The 22,268-nt window shown below is 51.1% G+C and overlaps 1 protein-coding gene across 1 annotated transcript; it reads left to right on the forward strand.

Moving 5' to 3' along the window:
• The first annotated feature begins 801 nt into the window (after positions 1-801).
• Positions 802-18,499, forward strand: LOC140897776 (E3 ubiquitin-protein ligase TRIM7-like). The gene is made up of 7 exons (XM_073310802.1): positions 802-1,209; positions 3,909-4,004; positions 7,494-7,724; positions 10,390-10,412; positions 14,061-14,176; positions 15,834-15,866; positions 17,934-18,499. Exons 1-7 carry the CDS (start codon positions 802-804, stop codon positions 18,455-18,457), a joined length of 1,431 nt encoding a protein of 476 aa, XP_073166903.1. The 3' UTR covers positions 18,458-18,499.
• Positions 18,500-22,268: the final 3,769 nt, after the last annotated feature.

Genomic DNA, 22,268 nt, shown 5'->3' on the forward strand with positions numbered 1-22,268 from the left:
CGGGGACCGCCCTCCCCGCCCCCGCCCCATTGCCCCTGGCCGGCCCCTCGCTCCGGGGACCGCCCTCCCCGCCCCCGCCCCATTGCCCCTGGCCGGCCCCTCGCTCCGGGGACCGCCCTCCCCGCCCCGCGCCCCATTGCCCCTGGCCGGCCCCTCGCTCCGGGGACCGCCCTCCCCGCCCCGCGCCCCATTGCCCCTGGCCGGCCCCTCGCTCCGGGGACCGCCCTCCCCGCCCCCGCCCCATTGCCCCTGGCCGGCCCCTCGCTCCGGGGACCGCCCTCCCCGCCCCCGCCCCATTGCCCCTGGCCGGCCCCTCGGTCCGGGGACCGCCCTCCCCGCCCCCGCCCCATTGCCCCTGGCCGGCCCCTCGCTCCCGGGACCGCCCTCCCCGCCCCCGCCCCATTGCCCCTGGCCGGCCCCTCGCTCCGGGGACCGCCCTCCCCGCCCCCGCCCCATTGCCCCTGGCCGGCCCCTCGCTCCGGGGACCGCCCTCCCCGCCCCCGCCCCATTGCCCCTGGCCGGCCCCTCGCTCCCGGGACCGCCCTCCCCGCCCCGCGCCCCATTGCCTCCAAGGGGGCCCACAGAAGGATAATCCGGCCCTGATTTTATCTACATCTCTCCTTATATTTTCTCCTTTCCAGACCTGAAGGATCCCAGGCCCCAGCGAACACAGTCACAGCAGACCAGCAAGGAGGCAGAGGGCAGGCGGCTGCAGGAAGGGCGGAGGCCAGCTCCAGCCCGGGATAGACACATTGCTGGGCAAGTGAATGTTACAGTACGTTCCTCTCTCTCCCAGGTGCCATGGCCTCCACAAGCCGGGTCAAAGAGCTCCAAGAGGCTGTTCTCTGTTCCATTTGCCTGGCTTATTTTAACGATCCGGTGATTCTCAAGTGTGGACACAATTTCTGCCGAGCCTGCATCACTCAGTACTGCAAGGGGTCCAAAACCTCGCCCCACTATCCCTGCCCCCAGTGCAGGGACCCCTTCCAGGAAGGGGAACTCCAGCCAAACCGGCAGCTGAGGGCCGTAGTTGAAATAGCCAAAAAATTCCCAGACCCAACGGGGAAGGAAGCATGTGAAAAACACGAGGAGCTTTTGAAACTCTTCTGTGAAGTGGATCAAACCCTCATCTGTGTGGTGTGCAGAGAGTCCCGCCGTCACAAAGACCACCCCGTGCTTCCTCTCGAGGAGGCTGCTCTGGATTCCCAGGTAATTTTTGCCTTGGGAAGGCATCCCAGCCCAGGCAGGCTCGAGCAATCAGAACAGAGCCATCTGAGAAATATAAAACCAGCAAGGTAATAAAACTAGCTTCCTACAATGAGAAGGTAGAAAAGCAGAAGGGATTTTATACAGGAAGAACGTTGCGGAGACGTGTTTTTCAGGCCTCCTCTGCATACAGGTTTTGTACTGGGCTGTGCTGGTGACGGGTGGGATTTTTTTTTTTTTTAAACAAAATAGTTATATCAGCAAAAGCCCCCGGGTGTGAATACAAGTTGGACAGGTGTAAAGGTGCCTGATGCCAGCAATGCTTGTTTCCATTTCCATGCAGGAAGAGGCTATACACTTTTATACGGGTGTAATGACACCCACACTCGCAGGGCGGTATGGCTTTAATAGCACCGGGATATGTAAAGCAGGGTATGATTTGCGTGCCCGAGAGCAAGGGCATCCCCTGTGCAGGGAGAAATCCACGTGGGGGCAGGAAACTCTACAAGTTCCAGCTCACACAGGTTCCTTTGGATCGTTGCAGGGTCGGGGGAGCGGGGTTTGCGTCTCATACAGAATGGACAACGGTTGCGGGCCTGGCCCATTCCAGCAGATTTCTTGAAATCTGCTGAGGCCGGGGTAGGGTGACCATATTTTCAAAATGAAGATCCGGGGTCCTGTTATCCGGGGGGAAGGAGGTGGAGGATCAGGGCAGAGTATTTGGCTGAATTTGAACAGCCAGAGAGCTGGGCTATTAGAGGGCCCCAGCGCGGGGCTGCAAGGATGAGGGATGCCTTGAGGCGGACCCTCCTTTCACTCTCCCGCCACTCCTGCGCTTTTCGATGTGTATTAAGGGACAGCTGCATGACTTCATGCAGCAGGTCCTCTTTGCTTTCTCGTGTACGTTTCCTGATTCTTTGGAGTCTTTCGGCCCTTGATAACAAGGACGGCTGGGATCTCAAGGCTGCATTTGTAAAGCCAAAATGCAACACTTAGCAGCAGCATTGTTCACGCCAGACAGAGCAATGATTCCCCCGTACTTAAAGACAAGCACAGTCTACACAACAGCAGAAACCGCTCATCCCAAAGTTGCGCACATAACCCCCGGGAGCCCCAAAATGGTGAGCAAGCACAGGGGCAAGGGGGACTGATTGATTCACGGCCGCACTGTCCTCTGGGTTTCTGTGCCTCGGGGAGAGCCAACAGCGGCAGGGGGCCCCTATACTGAACACTGTCCCCACATTTTCCACAGGATGAGTTTGTCCTGGAAGAGATCTCGCTGGTGAGGGTGACCTGGGAAGCAAGGGAGGGTCTTCTGCGGCAAGGCGGCTTCCGCTCCGGCCCGTCTGCAGCTTGCCTGTGTGCAGCAATGGTCCCCCCGCCCCTCGCGGCACAGTGGTGGGGACATGTTAGCCTGACTGGGACAAGGGCCACAGAGGCTCTCCCAAGGAACCTGCGCAAGCCCATTGCCCAGCTTCTGCATGAGACCTTTGAAGAGATCGCTGAGGCCGATTGCCGCGATGTGAGAGAGCTCATCAACGCCCTATTCTGCATCTAGGCACGCGGCCCTAACCCTCCTCGCCCCAAGAGCCCGCCCCCAACAACTTCCTTCCCAAAATAAAAGCCACTTGCCGGGAACCTCCTCTGGAGTTTGTCCTTCCCCGAGCACCGGCCGCTGCGACTGGCTACCTTCCTCCTGGCTTGAGAACAGCTCCTGGCTGCATGCTGGGGGTGCTGGGCTGTCCCCCTTCTCCTCAGCACCCTCACTCCCGCTTTCCTCCTCCTCCTGCCTGGTTGAACTGGGCTCTGAAGTGTCCAGGGTGCTGCTCGGAGTGGAGGTGGGGTCGCCCCCCAGGATGGCGTCCAGCCCTTTGTAGAAACGGCAGGTCACGGGGTAGCACCGGAGCGGCTGTTTGCCCCGCGGGCTTTGCGGTGGGCATCCTGCAGCTCCTTCACTTGAACCCCGCACTGCAGCCATGCCGGTCATGGCCCCTTTCCAGCGTGGCCCTTGATATCTGCCCAAAGGTATCGTAATTCCTACGGCTGGAGCGCAGCTGGGACTGGACAGCTTCCTCCCCACAAACACTGATGAGGTCCAGCACCTCGCCATTGCTCCATGCGGGGCCTCGCCTGGCGCATGGAGGCCTGGTCACCGGGAAAGTTGCGCTGAAAGCACCTCACGCCTGGCTGAGCAAACAGGAGGGGGATTTTCAAAATTCCCAGAGAGTTTAAAGGGCGGGTCTGACGGGTGGTCACCTGAGGGCAGGGCAGTAGAGTTCAAAGCGATGACCAGCGTGGCTGGAGCAGGCGTTGTGGGACACGTCTGGAGGCCGATCACAGCGCACTAACAGACCAGGGCGTCCACACTGGTGCTGCGGTGCTCCAGCCAGGGCGCATCAAGCGTTAGGCTTCTCGTCGAGGTGGAGCACCAGGAGCGCTCCAGCCACGGAGCCACGGAGTCTGCCAGTGTGGACGCGTCATGAGTTAGGGCGCCCGGGGCTGCTTTAATGCGCTCTAACTTCCAAGTGTAGCCAAGCCCTTAGAGAGTCATTTGCAGGAGAGAGAGAGACCACAAGCATGAGAATGACGGTATAGTCATGTGGTTAGAGCACTCACCCGTTTTATTATGCATTTCATATTCTTGAAAATATAAATAAAATGGGGGAAAGCAACCAAAGCTAATCCAGTTTTTCTTTTGTTAGGAACAAATTCAGAGCCGTTTGGAGAGTTGGAAAAAAGAGAGAGAAGAGATTCTGTCATATAAATCTAGTGCGGAAAATACAAGCCAGGAACTACTGGTAGGTGCTGTTCTTACTCAGAGACAAATGTGCACAGGGACATTATTGATACTCTGCTTAGTCTAACGGAAGAAGAACAGTGAGAAACATCTTCCCTTCCGTGAAAGTTTATTACTTCTTTATTCTCATTGTAAAGAAGAATTGTTCTGATTTAATTGAGTATAAACAGGAAAATGGAGCATTAAGGAAAGAGTTTTAATAATCCAAATATTTCCATTGATAATGTGAGTGTAATTTGTTTAGCTAATGGTAGTTTTTCTTTTAGTCTTGCAACTAGAGCTGGTCGAAATTCAAACACAAAAATGTCCTGTAGGAAAATGGGATTTAGTAGAAAACATTTTTTTTTCTGTGGGAAAATGTCTTTTGCAAATAAATAATAAAAGTTTTTTGACAAGAAATTTCAGAATGAACAAAAATGTTTATTTTCATTTCAAACTGAAGTTTTAATTTTGGTTTTAAAAAGCTGAAATTTTTTCAAAATTTCAAATGTTTTTTATCCCTTTGTTTCCCCTTTTGCTCCTTTTTGCCACTGAGTACAATAACATGAATAATTTCCGGGTTTTTTCTCCTGGATTTTCCTTTTTCTTTTTGCCAATTTTTCCAAAATGGGAGAACTTTTGAAGAGTTCCAGAGAGAATGGAATAAAAGGAACAAATGGGGCGGTGGTGGAAATGGACATTATTTTATTACATTTTAGAAAAAAGGGGAAACAGAAATGTGAAATTTTTTCCAGTTATTTCATGATATTTTTCAAAGAAATTAAAAGTTGTCCCATTTTGAACACTGAAAAATGGAAACAAGTTTGAAATTTCAAAATTTTTTGCAAATTTCTCCCCCATTTTTTGGCTTTACTTTCAACAGCCATAACTGTTTGTTTGTTAACCTGAGATAGAATTTTGGGTTTGACTTTTGATACTCTTACATCCTTAATAATGTGTGTGAAGAACAAAGGACAAAGACACAGTGTGTGGCTTCTGCCTAGCCAGATGGGTTTGTTAGTATAATGGGAACAGATAAGAACAGGTAAAGCAGATCGAGGGACGTGATCGTTCCCTTCTATTCGGCATTGGTGAGGCCTCATCTGGAGTACGATGTCCAGTTTTGGGCCCCACCCTACAAGAAGGATGTGGAAAAATTGGAAAGAATCCAGGGGAGGACAACAAAAATGATTAGGGGGCTGGAGCACATGACTTATGAGGAGAGGCTGAGGGAACTGGGATTGTTTAGTCTGCAGAAGAGAAGAATGAGGGGGGATCTGATAGCTGCTTTCAACTGCCTGAAGGAGGGTTCCAAAGAGGAGGGATCTAGACTGTTCTCAGGGGTAGCAGATGACAGAACAAGGAGCAATGGTCTCAAGATGCAGTCGGGGAGGTCTAGGCTGGATATTAGGAAAAAAGTTTTCACTAGGAGGGTGGTGAAGCACTGGAATGGGTTACGTAGGGAGGTGGTGGAATCTTCTTCCTTAGAGGTTTTTAAGACCCAGCTTGACAAAGCCCTGGCTGGGATGAGTTAGTTGGGGTTGGTCCTGCTTTGAGCAGGGGGTTGGACTAGAACCTCCTGAGGTCCCTTCCAACCCTGATATTCATTGATTCTATGATTCTAAAGTGTTACAGGGTGACTTTTAAAAACTAACTTTATATTTGTGGATAATCTAAGCACTATGTCAAGATGAGCAGACACTCCTTCCCCAACCTGTATATTATATAATTTTTTTAACATTAGCTTTAATAAAAGTTTTAAATATGAGCACACACTGGAAGGCTGCCTGGCTCCTCTCTCAAGCCAAGGTCAAGCAACCAGTTAGGAGGGGCAAAGGAGAATGGGGGGAGGCATAAGAAACACTAAAAGCCAAAGAAAAGCCCGGTCTTGGCCAGGACACAACCTTACTCCTTACCCCTCCCATGGGATACAAAAGAGGTGAGATGAAGGTCCCAGACTCACAACCCTCCAGAATGGAACATGACCATAAGTTGTAAGGGGTGTGACTAGGGGCGCGTACTACAGGTATATTTGGACTGGCTAAGAAGGAGGGATGGGGAATGGGGACATGGGGTAAAGGCTCTGCGGTGTCAGAGCTGGGAAGGGGGGATATGGGGTAAAGGCTCTGCGGCGTCGGAGCTGGGAAGGGGGATGCGGGGTTGTCATGAACATACAGCTAAGGGTAGCATAAAATCCCTCCTTTATCTGTAAAGGGTTAAGAAGCTCAAATAACCTGGTTGGCACCTGATCAAAAGGACAAATGAGGGGAGAAGATACTGTCAAATCTGTAGGGGAAGGTTTTTGTTTTAAGAACAGGAGGACGTGCGGCACCTTAGAGACTAACAAATTTATTAGAGCATAAGCTTTCGTGAGCTACAGCTCACTTCATCGGATGCATGCAGTTTTTGTTTTGTGTTCCTTTGTGTTCTCTCTGAGACAAAGAAAGAGACCAAGCAAGTAATCCAGCTCCTACTGAAATGATACATCTAATTATTACAGAAATAGTAAGTAATAGCAAGGAAATGCCTTAGATTATCTTTTGTTTTAGCTGGTGAATTTTCCCTATGCTAAGTAGGAGGTTTATTCCTGTTTTTTGTTTTGTAACTTTAAAGTTTTGCCTAGAGGGGAGTCCTCTGTGTTTTAAATCTTATTACCCTGTAAAATTACCTTCCATCCTGATTTTACAGAGGTGCTTCTTTTACTTTTTTCTTTATAATAAAGTTCTGTTTTTAAGAACCTGATTGGGTTTTTGGTGTCCTAAAACCCCAAGGGTCTGGTCTGTGCTCACCTTGGTTACCTATTTGGTTGGTATATTATTCTCAAGCCTCCCCAGGAAAGGGGGTGAAGGGGCTTGGGGGGGATATTTTGGGGAAACAGGAACTCCAAGTGGTCCTTTACCTGAATCTTTGTCTAACTCACTTGGTGGTGGCTGCGATACCATCCCAGGGCAAGGAATTTGTGCCTCGGGGAAGTTTTTAACCTAAGCTGGTGGAATATAAGCTTAGGGGGTCTTTCATGCTGCCCCAGAGAAGGATGGTCACTTAACTCCTAACCAAACCCTACTGAAGTCATTGGAAAGACTCCTGTTGATTTTGGTGAGCGTTGGAACAGGCCCCAGTGACATCGCTGCTTCCAGTGTTTCTGAGTTTGGGTTCTACTGCTCGCTCCCCAGAATTAGTCCTTGCCTCTCCAGTTCTGGATCCTGCACCTGCTGTGCTCTCTGTTATCTGAAGGATCTGGTTTTCCAGATGCCACGGATCACAGAATATCCTCACAATGCAAGATACATTCATATTCTAAACACCAGCTAGGACTCTTGAAAATCTATTGAAAAACCACCTGTCTACTGAGCATAGAGCATGTTCTCCATAAAATGTCAGGAGTTAAATGCTACGGGTTGCAATGACATGCTCCCATGTGTACACATAAGGCTTTATAAAATGTCCCATGACTCACTCCATGTCCCTGTCCTTGACCTGTGCTTTCCCTGGCTGTATCTCGTCATTTCAGAAACAGCTAGAAACTGAGAAGCAGAAGATTGTGTCTGAATTTCAGCAACTGCGCCAGTTTCTGGAGGAACAAGAGCAACTCCTCCTGGCCCAGCTGGAAGAGCTGAATAAGGAAATTGAAAAGAGGAGGGCTGAGTATGTTGCCAAATTATCTGAGGAAATATCTTCTTTCAGTTCCCTGATCAGTGAGATGGAGCAGAAGTGCCAGCTGCCAGCGAGTGAATTCCTGCAGGTGAGACAGTGTTAGAAACACCCCCAGAACCTTTCACAGGGCAAGAAAGTCTCCTAACTCTTCACTTTTGGAGTGTAGGAGTGAATGGTCAGAACATACAGTATTAGTAAACTGTACATTATTTTTCCTTAAGGGCTTGATAAAATGCTCATTAAAGTCAATGGAAATATACTTCTTGAATACATTGGGCATAGGATCAAGTCCTAAATGAAAAAAATTCTTCGTTTGAATTCTAGTTGGAGAAGACTCCTCCAAAAATGGCAAACTCCAAACTCTGTTCTCCCTGTCTCCTAATGCAAGAACAAAGGGACATGCAATAAAATTAGAAGGTGACAAATTCAAAACGGATCCAATGAACATGTTTTCACACATCACATAATTAGACTGTGGAACTCATTGCCACCAGATGTCGTTGAGACCCACGAAAGCTTATGCCCAAATAACTCTGTTAGCCTTTAAGGTGCCACCGGACTCCTTGTTGTTTTTTGTGGATACAGACTAACACAGCTACCCCCTGATATTCAGGCCTGTCTGGAAAGGCCTATACTTTAAGAATTCAGGTGTATTCTTATCATTTAGCTAGTTCTAGAGGTATAAAAGAGAGAATCAAAATCACTGTCTGCCAGTGTAAGGGCCTTCTCTCACGGCGACAGTCTGAGACCCTGTTCTTAGGCTAAGCAGCAGGGGCTGCCATATGCTGGGAAAAAGAAAAGGAGGACTTGTGGCACCTTAGGGACTAACCAATTTATTTGAGCATAAGCTTTCGTGAGCTACAGCTCACTTCATCGGATGCATTCAGCTGGGAAGCAACTGGTCACATCCTCACATCCCAAACCAGTCACATTGAAATCAGGCAACCTGGGGCTGTTGGAAAGGTGATCCGATCTATCACCTCCAGAGAAAGGGAAGGGCCTAGAGGATGTAAAAGGAAATGCAGTTTGATAGTTTTCTGTCTGGTAAGAACTCACTTACCAATAGACACAGCTGGGAAACCCTTATGTCCTTATAGGTGTAGTTGTAAAATCCTCATTTCTGTATTGTTTTGTCATTATAGTTCCCACTTTGCTATTGTTTATTTTCATGGTCTCTGTCTGGTTCTGTGATTGTTTCTGTCTGCTGGATAATTAATTTTGCTGGGTGTAAACTAATGAAGGTGGTGGGATATAACTGGTTAGCTAACCATGTTACAATTGGTTAGGTAAATTTCAGTAAAATGATTGGTTAAGGTATAGCTGAGAATATTACTATATAAATAAGGGGCAAACAGGAAGTAAGTTGGGATTCAAAAATAAGGAAAAAGGAACTTGGATTTAAGCTTGCTGGAGGTTCACCCCAGTAAACATTGAATTGTTGGCATCTTTGGACTTAGGGTATTGTTGCTCTCTGTTCAGGCGAGAAGGACCAAGGAAGTGAGAGGGTGGAGGAATAAGCCCCCTAATATCAAGCATTTAGCAAAACTCAAGAATTGATAGGATATTTATATGGATAACACAATATCCAGAGTGATATTAAACCTTATGCTTCATTGCTTCAGCCAGTCGCTACCTCTTAGAGAGCAGGATGAGAATGTGGGGTGCAAATTATCTTACACCTTCCCCTGAAGCGTCTGGCACTGTCCACCTTTGGAGACAGAATACTGACCAGATGGACCTAAAGTCTGATCCAATCTGGCATTTTCTGTTCCAGACGCTAACTCCAAAAGATGAAAGATGGAACCAGTCCTTAATTACAGAAATAGCTAAGATTGAAGCTGAGTTTCCATTTTAAACTTGATTTTGACACTCTTCCTACATACACCAAAAAAGGAAAAATAGTGGCCTCAAAATTGATACATGAGGTCTGAGGCTGTCGTGATTTTTTTTTTCCAGAACTGAAGTTAGTTAGGGAAGCTGTTCATTACTTATGGTATCCTGACTGTATAAGTAGTCCTTAGAATTTCAAAAGCTTTCTAATTATTTTAATTTTCAAAAAGTGCCTCTAAGCAGCAAACAAGAAAGAAGGTGAGACATAAACTGTAGCATCCTGGACTTCTCTAGCTGATACCTAGGGTCAAATTCTCTGTTGCAACCAATATCTGCTGTGGGCAGCGTTCTTCACTCCTCAGGTATCCTGCATTGACCTGGCATGTAGGATAGTGAATGGCCCTGTGTTACTCTGTACCCCACACCCATTGTTCTCACCCAGCCCCAGCTTCCTGTGGATGTTAAGAAGTGCACAGGACGGGCCTTCGTAATGTTTGTGGGCGAGTGGGGAGAGAGTTTACAGCATGGGGGCAGCACAGCATGGGGGACATTCCTCCCTCTGGACCCACTGGAGTCTGCAGGAGGGGATCTTCCCCACACCTCTGAGTTTTCGGAAGATCCTTGTTCAGCACATCAGAAGGCTGAGCCCTCTGGTTCCATGTGCCGGGTGGTTATTCACATGTCGTTACACGAAGAGCTCGTGTGCCTCCTTATACAAACTTCCTGGGCCCAGATCCTGCAGTCAGAGGACTTCTCCAAAAGAACAAAGGCAACACGTGTGATGTTTTTGTTTATGTTAATAAATAACAAATCATTTCACTTTGAACCTCAAAACTGTGAAGACAAAGTGAGTCCCCTCCAGAGCAGGAGGGATCCTTAGTATGAGATACGGGACTGAATTTCCTTTTATCTCTCCTCTCTAGGACATCAAAGGCACCTTGAGAAGGTAGGTGGCTCCTTCTTACTCTCCCTTTCACTTTCCAATGCAGGGAAGGGATTTTGGACATGAGACCTGGCTCCCCATGGTCCAGCAGTGCAGAGCGTGGGGCTGGTTCCCAATCTCCCTCTGTTAAATCTAATCTTGGGGCTGTTGTCATTTTGACTAGACTCCAGAATAGGTCTACCTGAGAAAAGAGTGATTTACGTACAGACAGGGTTGTTATTTATAGTGTCGCTGATGGAGTGGAGACCTCAGGAGATTGGGGATGGAGAATGGCTCTCTCATTTCTAGGTCACAGACTCCAAACTCCACCTAGGTTGGTAGGGATGGAAAGTCAGGGCCCTCTGATGACTATTCAATGAGCTGTTTATTAATTGTTTCTTATTATGCCGTGAGCTCTATCAGTGGGCTTGGTGTGGCAAGAGAGACGATGGAAGAGACATTCCCTGCTCTAAGGAGTTTATAACGTGCTGTGATCAGAAGCTCTATGGCAGGGCCGAGAGGCTCAAGGCAAAATCAGGGCCCAACACACGGGGTGCTGCACAGACATGTAGTAAGAGACAGTCCCTGCCCCAGGGAGTTTACAGTCTAAATAGACACAAGAGACAAAGGGCGGAAGGAGGGAGGATTAAAATCAGTTTAAGGGGACATTCAATAAAGACAAAGTGCTCCACTTTGGAAGGAAAAATCAAATGTACAACTATGAAATGGGGAATAACTGGCTAGGCAGCAGGACTGTGGAAAAACATCTGGGGGTTAAAATGGATCACACATTGAATGAGTCGGCCATGTGATGCTGTTCTGGGGATTAGCTCTCTTCCAGGGCCAACACCTCCCCTTGCAGTCTCTCCCCCGGTTGTCTCTCTCTCACTCTGCAGCCTCATCTCTCGCTCCAAGGGCTGCAGCTTCCTCTTTGGGACTCAGCCCTCCAGCCTGATCACTAAATGGTCTGCTCTCTCCCTGAGCTGCTTCCTGCTCGCCTCCCAGAGGCTTTCTTCTCCACCCTTCTCTCGTACAGGGGTTAGACGAGATGACCCTGGCAGTCCCTTCTAGCCCTGTGATTCGAAGTACTCCCTTCCCCCAGGGCCAGGCTCCCAGCATCCTACTCTTCCCCTGGGTTCCCTCCTTCCCTTTCCAACGCACACAGGGTGGCTGCAGACTTCCTCGCGGCACCCAGTTTCTGTTGCCAGCTTCCTGGCTTTATACTAGCCCAGACCCACCCCCCCCCGGCTCAGCTGAGATTTATCGTCCAATTAGGGGTTGCTTCTCTGCCCTAAACCCCTCATGTGTGGCCTGTCTCACTCATCTCCTCTTTCTCAGCTTCCCTCACTCTTTTGAGGGGCTGATGTGGGGTGAACACCCCACCACAGATGTATTAACAGGAGTGTCACGTGGAAGACACAGAAGGACGTTGTTCCACCCTTCTTGCCACGGTGAGGCCTCAGCTGGAATACCGTGTCCAGTTGTGGGCATCGCACTTTCAGAAAGATGTGGAAAAACTGGAGAGTTCAGAGGGGAGCAACAGAAATGATCAGAGGTTTAGAGTGGATGAGCTGTGAGGAAAGGTTGCAATAAATGGGTGTGTTTAGTCTCGAGAAGAGAAGACTCAGGGAGGGCCTGATAACAGTCTTCAGATATGTCTGAGGCTGTTCTACACAGAGCGGTGATCAGCTGTTCTTCAAGTCCAGTGGGGGTAGAACAAGGAGTAATCACTTTCATTTGCAACAAGGGAGATTTACATTAGTGGGACGGGGTTCCCGGGGTGCAGCCTGGACGGTGGGACTGCTGAGCCCTCTAGATCCCCAGCCTGGGCTGCCTCTCGCCCTGTGATGCTGATGTCCAGCTACAAGCCTGGCCGGCCCTGCGCTGAGACAGACGCCCACGGGCAGGGACACGCCCAGCTGTGTTACACGACTCCGCTCCTGGCCATTGATGAACCAGCAATAGAAGGCGCCAGCCAGTTCCCCCCAGCTCCAGCCCTGCCCCCCAGAACTGCACCGACTCACCCTGCTCAAGGCTCCCTGGGGCAGGGCAAGTTCATTAAGTCGTTTGCCTTCCCCAGTGTGGGGTGGACACGCCCTGGCCTTTGTAAGCTGAGAACCCCTGTGCTAGTGGACTGACCATTGTATGTATCCAAAGAGCTAAATAAGAACATAAATCATCTTTGAAATGGGTTAGTGGGTCTCACTCCAGGTCCTGGTATAATGGGTATCGACATCCCCACAAGGATTGTCCCTAATTATCTCCCTTAAATGGTGTACAGGATATAAGTCAGGTGATCCTGCTTCCCACACTCACAAACCAAGGGGATGTTCAGTGCAACTGGAAGGCAACTAGTGTAAAGCTGAGAAAAGGAAATACCCTTTTTTTACACAATTCATTATTAACCCGTGGAACTCATTGCCACATGGTATTGCTGAGTTTCATAAATGCATAAAGTTGAAGGCCAGAAAGGACCGTAAGATCATCACATTTGACCTCCTGTATATCACAGCACAGGCTCCGACTTTCTCATTCCCCCGGGGGTGTTGGACCCCGGCTCGGCCCTGGGCCCTGTCCCCACTCCACCCCTTCCCCCCAAGGCCCGGCCTGCCTCTTCCTGCCCTGCCCAGCCTCTTCCCACCCTTGCTGCCCCCCTCCGCCTAGCGCCTCCTGCCCGCTGCTGAACAGCTGATCCCCAGGAGGCGCTGGCAGGCATGGGGAGGAACTGATCTGTGGGGCTATTTTTTTCGGTGGGTGCTCCAGCCCTGGAGCACCCATGGACTCGGTGCCTATGTATCACAGGTCCTTAAATTTCACCCAGTTATTCCTGTATTCAGCCCAATAACTTGTATTTGACTAAATCCTAACGTGTGTTAACTAAAGCACCTTCCAGGAAACCAATTCAGTCTAGATTTGAAGACATCAACAGACAGTAACACCTGAAGCTCCCTAGGAGTGGGGGGGCCATGGGTGCCCAAACCATGGCCCCACCCCTGCTCTGCCTCATCCCCTGAGACCCCCTCCCCTGCTCGCTCCTCTCTGCCCCCTCTCCCTTCACTTGCCTTTAAGGCAGGTACAAAGGGAGAGAGCAGAGCTCTTCTACTTATAAAAGTGATGGGGCCGTGCCCCCCCTGTTCTGGCGCCCCTGTCAAGAGATGGAGAATCCACCACTTCCCTTGGCAGTTTCTTCCAAGGTTAATCCCCCCACACTCTTAAAAATGTCTCTTATTTTCCATTTGAATTTCTCTGGCTTCAGCTTCCAGCAATTGGTCCTTGTTGTGCCTTTGTCGGCTCAACTGAGGAGCCCACGTCTGTTCTCCCCGTGACGGTATTTGTACCCCACACTCAAGTGCCAGGGTGCTCTCAGGGCAAGACATTTTTACCAGCCCTCAAATCATTTTTGTGGGTCTTCTCTGCACCGTCTCCACTTTTTCAACGTCCATTTTAAAATGGGGACACCAGACCTGGATGCAGTTTTCCAATGTCGGTCTCACCAAAATGAAGGGGAAGCTTGTCGTGTCAAAGCTGGTATTGGACGTATTCCTGGGGCCAGAGAGACTTTAATCCCCCACGGTCGGCTGAGCTACAACCATTCGCTAGAATAAAATACATTTTAGTAAAACACAAATATGAACGGACTCCACAAGGAGTAACACTGGGTTGTTCTTTCAGAAGTGAGAGGGAGAAGTTTCAGAACCCAGTGGCCTTTTCTTCGGACCTGAAATGGAGAATCTGGGAATTTCCTCAAAGAAATGCATCTCTGGAGACCAGAATGACGAAATTCAAAGGTAATAAACAGTCACCTAAAGAATTTTCTCCGTGCATTACACAGATAATTGACAGAGCTGGGGAAATCTCTTAGGGATAATAACTGTGGCTGGAGATAGTCAACTAATCATTTGGAACCTATGAATTCCCGACTCAGCTCTCAATACGGCACAGACGCTCTGGGTTAGGGTTAGGGTTAGGGTCCTACATTCGGACTCCCTGCGGGTTTTCCTTTCTTAGCAGCTATGAACGTGAACCTTCGCTTGAGCTTCCTGCTGAATTCACTGGTTTTGAAGTATGTTTGTTTGGATTTTCTGTCTGCAAGGCCTCCTGTGTCCTCACAGTCCCGCTCTCGCTCTAGAGCAGGGCTGGGGAACCTTTTTTCTCTCACGGGCCGTTGACCCCCAGAAAAAAATCAGTCACGAGCCACGCACCCACGGCGGGGGGGGTGTGTGGGTGGTGGGTGTGGAGGCTCGGGGCTTTCCCCCGCAGCAGGCTTTGCCGGCACTTGCGGTTCCAGCCCCGTGAGCAGTCGCGCTGGAAATATTTTTACAGTGGGGAGTGCTGAAAGCCGGTGGTTCCCAAACTTTTTACCTGGCACCCACCCCTTACCCTTGTCTGTGCCCCCTCTCCCCAGAGGTGGGGCCAAGACTGGGCCGTGGCTCCAGGACCGGGGGGAGAAATGTGGACAGGGGCAAGGGGGCTGAGGCTGGGACCGCAGCTGGGGGGTGGGAGCAGAGTCCCTGGTGCAGGGCCAGCTGACGGGACCCCGCGTGCGATGGTCCAGCAGCCAGCTGGGACCCTGGGTGTGGGGCCGGTGGCTAGGAACCTGTGCAAAATCTGGGGGGTGCCGCAGCTCCCTCCACACTCCTAGTTCCCGCGGCTCTGCGCAGAGGCTCGGGGCTTCAGTACTTGCAGCTCCTACCCTGCGGTGGTGGGGGGTGAGCTGCGGGCCGGATGAAATTTAGCAACAGGGCGAATCTGGTCCACGGTCCATAGGTTCCCCACCCCTGCTTTAGAGATTCTCCACCTTTTAGCCTCCTGAGCTGGAGAGAATGAGACCACCAGGGCTGTCAGGAAGGATGAGCCAAGTTTACTAAGTACTCATGGTACAGGGGCAGATTTAAAGTTGATTGAATGCTAATCCGTGAGAAAGTTTCAGGTCATGGGTCTGTCTGTGAATTATGTGTTGGTTTCAGAGGGTTTGTCTACACAGCAATTGAACACCTGAGGCTGGCCCGTGTCCACTGAGTCTGGCTCACGAGGTTCGGGCTCGGGCTGGAGCCTGGGCTCTGCGACCCTCTCCTGTCTCAGGGTCCCAGAGCCCAGACTTCTGCCCAAGCCCGAGCATCCACTCCGAAATTAAACAGCCCCATTGCCCGGGCCCTGCGAGCCCAAGTCAGCTGTCATGGGCCAGCCACAGGTGTGTAATCGCTGTGTAAAACATCTCTGGCTCCGTCGTGTAACCTTAGGTCATGTCCTTAGTTTTTAATGTTTGTGGTTATTTCTTAGTGAAGTGTGTAATGGTTTGTACTGGTCTGAATTGCACTTAACCTCCTTAACTAGAACTTCATAAAGTTTGTTTTCTTTTCATTTGGCTTTTGTGTTCGCACATGAACAATGCGAATATATTCATCAACATGACATTTCATCTTTTTCACCCATTTCTTCCTCTAGACTCACTGTCGTCTAAACCTCAGTGGGACAAAGGTAAATTTCTCGTATCAAAGGGGGAGTGAAAACTTTCATGTGAATCATGGTGGCTCATTGGCAGCACCATAGTTCAGGGTTTGTTTCAATTTTGCATTTGACAGGAGCTGAACACCGTATCACTGGTGGCTGCCCAGATCTTTCCTAAAAACAGAAAAGTCGATTCTTTTCTCTGTTTGAATTTAGAATTAAGCCTCGCTCATGATCTCGCGATAGAGCTCTCAGGTCTGGCTGAAAAAAATCCTCGACATTTGAGAGCTCTAAAACTGAGGCTTAATTTTACTTCGAAATCCTGTCAGCAGCCCTGGGCGCGGCTGGGGCTCCCGCTGTCAGCCACCCAGTGCGGCTGCTCCCCTGCCAGCCTGGGAAGTGGGAGAGGGGACCCCACGGTAGCCCCCAGGCGTAGGGAAGATGAAGAACCCTAGGAGGGGCAGAGGTGAGGCTGGGAGGGCTTTATTATGGCCTGGGGGCTGCAGGGAGCCTGAAGTGAGTGGGGGGCTGATGGGCTGGGGGAGGCTGTATTGATGGTGGGTTCTGAGCAGATAGGGTGAGTGCTGGGAGGGCAGTGGGGTAGGGGTGCTGAACTGATGGGGCAGTGATGATGGGGGCTGGGGGACTGAATTGAGGGAGGTTGAATGGGGACAGAACAGATGGGGGGCTGGGGGACAGGATTAATTGCTGGGCAGGAGATGGGCAGATGTGGGGGTGAGAGCTCCTGCAGCAGGAGCCAAAATCACCTTCTCCAGTACATATGGGAGAGTGGGCAACACTAATTGTCACTTGCTCACACCCTGGGGAGGGGCCAGGGGAGTTCAAACATCAAGAGACTGACCTGGAAACCACAACAGAATCCTTTTCAAACGTGTCATGATTTTTGGGACAATCTCATGAGATTTGATCTCTTGAAGTTGGCAATCCTGTATTAGCCATTGCATAGCCTTGGGGCCAGCAGTGTGGAGTTTGGAAAGTCCCCGATAGACCAGCACAAGATGAGCGGCCACTCAGTAAGTGTGCGGTGTCCTCACCCACACCGCAGCTACAGAGTCATGGGGGGCCAGTGGGGTCTCTATAAAAGCAGTTTTTCTGTTGCTCAGCTGGCTGATCTTTAGGAGCGGGGGGCTCTGCAAGGATACAGGGTGTGAAGAGTTACATCATTGGACGGGGGACTTTGGATTCCCTGTAATCTGCTGGGAGCCTCCTCTGGTGCCAGGGTCTCTAATCACATCTGTGGGGAGAGGTGGGTGCAGGTGGGGAAAGATTCCATGGGCCTGATCGTCTGGCCCTTTTATGCTGCTCTGTCAGAGCAAAGGGGCCTCAATTTGCATGGCAACTGTCCCCAGGAAATAGCTCCGGTGCAAGGGAGCGCCTGCCCCCGGCCCTGTCCCGCCCCGTCCTGTCCATGTGAAATTGGCACAGGGGCTCTTCAGCACTCTGCTCCCAGCCGTTGTTGTAGGAGTGGGCTGGGGGCCATGCTGGGGGCCAGGGCCGGCCCTAGGGAGGTGCGGGGTCCGCGGCGGAAGTGATGGACTCGTCTCTTCTGGGATTGACTGCTCCAGCCAATCGCACCAGCCCGTGGGGCCCCCCAAACCACAGGGCCCGGAGTGGTTGCCCGGATTCGCCCTCCCCAAGGGACGGCTCTGCTGGGGGCATAGACAGGAGGCATCACACTATGGCTGCTCTCTGCTTTGCAGCCCTGAGGCCCCTGTAACTAGGGGCCAGGGAGACTAAAGGAAGGACAAAGGTGGCTTAAAACCACCCCCCTCTAACCCCCTTGTCTTTACCCCAAGCACAAGGATGGAATCACTGAGAATCGGACTCTGGGTTTGGGGGCCTGGCTGAGCGGAGCTGATCCCTTCACTCTGTCACTGAACTGGCTCTGTCAGGGGTGTGAATCCCCCCTGCACATGGCTGAGATCTCAGCGCTGCTCCCCATGCAGAGCTGGGTAAATCCTGGACGGGGGAGGTTGCCTGGTTCACTCCCCAGCTGGGGCAGGTTCTGTACGGACACGATCAGACCCTGCCCCAGGGCTGAGCTCTGCCCCTCACGCTCTGATTCTCTCTCTGCAGTGAACGTGACTCTGGATCCAGACACGGCCCATCCTGACCTCACCGTGTCTGCGGATCGGAGACGTGTGAGATGGGGAGACACACGGCAGGATCTGCCTGACAACCCTGAGAGATGTGACACTGTGCCCTGCGTGCTGGGCTGTGAGGGATTCACCTCGGGCCGACATTACTGGGAGGTGGAGGTGGAGGTGGAGGGGGAGTGGAGGGGACTCTGTGCTGTAGGGGTGGCCAGAGAGTCCGTGGGCAGGAAGGGATGGATCAGCCCTGAACCTGAGCAGGGGATCTGGGCTGGGATGTGCAGTGAGGATGAGTACTGGGCTCTCACGTCCCCTGGGCAGAGCACCCCCTTGTCCCCGAGCCGGGCACCCCGCAGGATCCGGGTTTATCTGGACTATGAAGAGGGGCGGGTGGCGTTTTTTGATGCTGATCGCGGGGATCCGATCCTCACTTTCCCGCGGGCTTCTTTCGCCGGGGAGAGAATCCGCCCGCTCTTCTGGGTTGGTGTTAGCATGCGGCTCCTTTAGCCCCCACCCCCCTGATCTCTATGGCCTGGAGAGACCCCTCAACTGGGGGGAGGGGGGAGTAGGGGGGAGGCCCAGCTGAAGAGGCTGGGGGGAGTAGGAGGAGGCCTGGCTGAAGAGGCTGGGGGGGGAGCAGGGGGAGGCCTGGCTGAAGAGGCTCAGGAAGGGAGCAGAGAGAGTGCGGGGAGGCCTGGGTGAAGCAACTGGGGTGGGAACAGGGGTGTTAAATTCATGTGAGCTGATTGTTATTTAGTCACAACCAGCTAATATAGATTTGCATACAACTGTTAGCGTGTGTACGGGGTGCGAAGGCTGGAATTTTCAAAGGAACCGAAGCGACGTCAGACTCGTTGATTTCCAGTGGAACTCGTGCTGCTAAGTAACTGCAGGTGGGATTTTCAAAAGCACCTACGTCATGTTTACCATTGCATTAGTTTTAATGTGTTAATATATTTTCTAGAATAATGAATTGTCCCTGTGTAGGCAAACTGCTTGCGTTCTCCTGTTCACCTTATTGAAGTCCTTCAGTAAATGGACCCGAGAGGGAAATTTGTTTGTTAAAACTTTCCGGAAAGCACTGGTCTGCTGTGTGAGTTGTATTTTGAGACAGAAACAAAAGGTTGGTTTCCATATGAATTTAAAATGAACAGAGCCCTGAAAGCCCAATCCGTTCCCTTGTGCCCGCTGCCCAATATAGGATGGAAAGGCAAAAACAGATGAGAAATGTAGGATTGATGACAAATATAGGAATGATGCTGGATTCCATCATGCACGACATTTCCTGCTCGATCCTCTCTTCCACCCCCGTTATACCGTCAAGTAAATAATGTAACTGTCAGGGTGGGAATGACTCTGACAATACCAGGAATATGAAATAAAAATGAACGGATCATATGGAAAACCCCCTTGAGATGCACGGCCTTCAAACTAAAATGTCCAGCATCTGTCACATCCAAGCTGTTTTCATGAGGTGCAAACTGGGTATAAAAATTACCATAGGTGTTCTTCATGTAACTCATTTTTCTTTTAGAAATCTCCCTGATTTTGCTGTCAGCAATTTATTGTATTTGACTTTCCTCCGAAAGTGGTCTTTCTAAAATGTGGATAAATGCATATTTGGATGGTCTGGGTTCATATTATTAAATTTGCTGACAGTAGAATTGTTACTGGTGTGACTGTTGCCTGGTATGAATCACCACTGAGAATGCCCAATTCAGGACAGGGCAGATACACCCCAAACACTGGTGGTTTATTCTATAATTAGATTAACCAAAACAGTAACAAAATGAGCTCTTGTATCCCCACACTGGTTAGCAGGAAGCTAAAGCACAGTCCCCTTTCGGCATTCCAGCTCCTGGCTTGTCCACCCAAACTGGTCTTTTTAGTAATAAATGATAAAATCAGAAGTCACACATAAAGTTCTTCCGAGCCAAAAGCCACTGTCCTCAGGTCAATATATAATTTAGATTTTTCCCAAAAATCACATTGCAGCCAATCCCCTTAGTAACTAAAAACAAAAGATTTATTAATAAAAAAGAAAAGGAGAAAGTTAGTAAATGGTTAAAAGAATCGTATAAATTACAGTTGAGTTAGAGAGTCTCTAGATCAGGATCAGAGCAGAGATGGTCGTTCTGCTAGTTTGCAAGAGCCTTTCTGGAGGGGGAGGGAGAGCTCAGTGGTTTGAGCACTGGCCTGCTAAACCCAGGGTTGTGAGTTCAATCCTTGAGGGGGCCATTTAGGGATCTGGGGCAAAAATTGGGGATTGGCCCTGCTTTGAGCAGGGGGTTGGACTAGATGACCTCCTGAGGTCCCTTCCAACATTAGACTGGAAGAGTTTGCAACGAAATCAGTTTGCAGCATTCTGGGTTTTTGAGTGCATAAGCCATGGCCTGTCCGCTTTGTCACCATTGGGGATTTCACACCAATAACGTGTTGGATGGAAAATTCTATTTTCATTGTCTTTGGGGAACATAAAGTTTTTCACTTGCTGTGGCCCGTGCAGTACAAGGAAGTCCCTCGGGCTACTGCTCAGGGGGGTCCACAGTCCTGGATCATCTCGACTTAAGGAACTAAACTCAGCAGCAGCTGTTTTTTGCGCCTCCACCACCCTCTCCTCTGATCTACGCTTTTCTTCAGGACTGTGCATGGCTACATCCATTTGAGATGGAGATATGGATGCTGCAGTAGCTGGCCCATCACCTGCACTGTGACTAACTGGAAGATCAGGCCTCTCCTCACCACTCACATCCTCACTGGGGCCGAAAGGCTCACCGGGAACATTTGTGTCCGTGTATCTCAGGAGAGCTCCTTCCTGCTTAGACAGAAAAGCTTTCTTTGCTGGCTTTCTTTTTCTGAATGTTGTCCCCGAGGGGTGTTTTCTTCTTTCACTCATGGCTGCTGTTCTGTGCCAGCTAGAGTGGCTCTCAACACTCAGTTGAAGGGGACTAATAAGCAGGCTGGTAGCAGGGCCTAAGTGAGGGAAGAGATCAGCATCATAAGGGCCTAACTGGCTCAAACTAGTCCAGTTGACGGCCTGTTCCCTTCAAGTGGGTCCAGGGAAGCAGCAGGACACAGGAAGCTCCCTGAGAAGCTGGTGTTAATCAATGGTGCGTTTTGTAACAGAACCTAGTGACAATGTCCCTGCAATGGTGACTCTCAGAGAGCATTTTCTAGAATTTATCAACACTGATGATACTACAGGAGCTGGTATGACAAATGTGCTTCTTAAAAAGCTGGAAGAGACGGGAATTGCGATCGCTGACGTGAGAGGTCAGGGCTACGATAATGGTGCCAACATGAGAGGAAAGAACAGAGCAATGCAGACACGGATCCGAGAGTTAAACCCTTGAGGTTTTTTTGTCCCATGTAGTTTTCATTCATTGAACTTGGTGGTCAGTGATGCAGCATCAGCTTCTAGTGAGGCTGCTGAATTTGCTAATTTCAAAGCATGGATGTATTTTTCTCTGCATCAACTCAGGGATGGCAAATTTTGACGCAACATCTGGGAACATCCTCTCTGACACTGAAACCACTGAGTGCCACACGATGGGAAAGTCGAGTGGGGGCGGTAAAGCCTACCAAACTCCAAATCGGGAAGGGAGATGGTGCCATAGTTGCCATTATGGAGGCTAATGCCATGACAGGAACTGTTTGTGAGAGAACAGTGGCAGTGGGAAATGGCATCACCAGAAACATACATCACTTCAAATCACTTGCTGGGACCCAGGAGTCTGGGACGCGGCCCCCGCCCCCTAAACCCTCCCGCCTCGGGGGCGCCCCTCGCTGGGACCCAGGAGTCCGGGACGCGCCCTGCACCCTAAACCCTCCCGCCTCGGGGGCGCCCCTCACTGGGACCCAGGAGTCCGGGACGCGGCCCCCGCCCCCTAAACCCTCCCGCCTCGGGGGCGCCCCTCGCTGGGACCCAGGAGTCCGGGACGCGCCCCGCACCCTAAACCCACCCGCCTCAGGGGCTCCCCTCGCTGGGACCCAGGAGTCCGGGACGCGGCCCCCCCCCGAACCCTCCCGCCTCAGGGGCTCCCCTCGCTGGGACCCAGGAGTCCGGGACGCGGCCCCCCCGAACCCTCCCGCCTCGGGGGCTCCCCTCGTTGGGACCCAGGAGTCCGGGACGCGACCCCCCCGCACCCTCCCGCCTCGGGGGCTCCCCTCGCTGGGACCCAGGAGTCCGGGACGCGCCCCGCACCCTAAACCCTCCCGCCTCGGGGGCTCCCCTCGCTGGGACCCAGGAGTCCGGGACGCGGCCCCCCTCCCGCCTTGGGGGCGCCCCTCGCTGGGAGCCCAGAACCGCCCCCTGGAG

The sequence above is a fragment of the Lepidochelys kempii genome, chromosome 14, assembly GCF_965140265.1.
Source record: "Lepidochelys kempii isolate rLepKem1 chromosome 14, rLepKem1.hap2, whole genome shotgun sequence".
NCBI classification, from domain to species: domain Eukaryota; kingdom Metazoa; phylum Chordata; order Testudines; family Cheloniidae; genus Lepidochelys; species Lepidochelys kempii.

Coding starts and splice junctions, on each gene's coding strand:
- LOC140897776 (XM_073310802.1), top strand. CDS start 802: ATGGCCTCCACAAGCCGGGTCAAAGAGCTCCAAGAGGCTGTTCTCTGT. Junction 1,210..3,908: donor AGGCTGCTCTGGATTCCCAG/GTAATTTTTGCC, acceptor TTCTTTTGTTAG/GAACAAATTCAGAGCCGTTT. Junction 14,177..15,833: donor CAGAATGACGAAATTCAAAG/GTAATAAACAGT, acceptor TTCTTCCTCTAG/ACTCACTGTCGTCTAAACCT.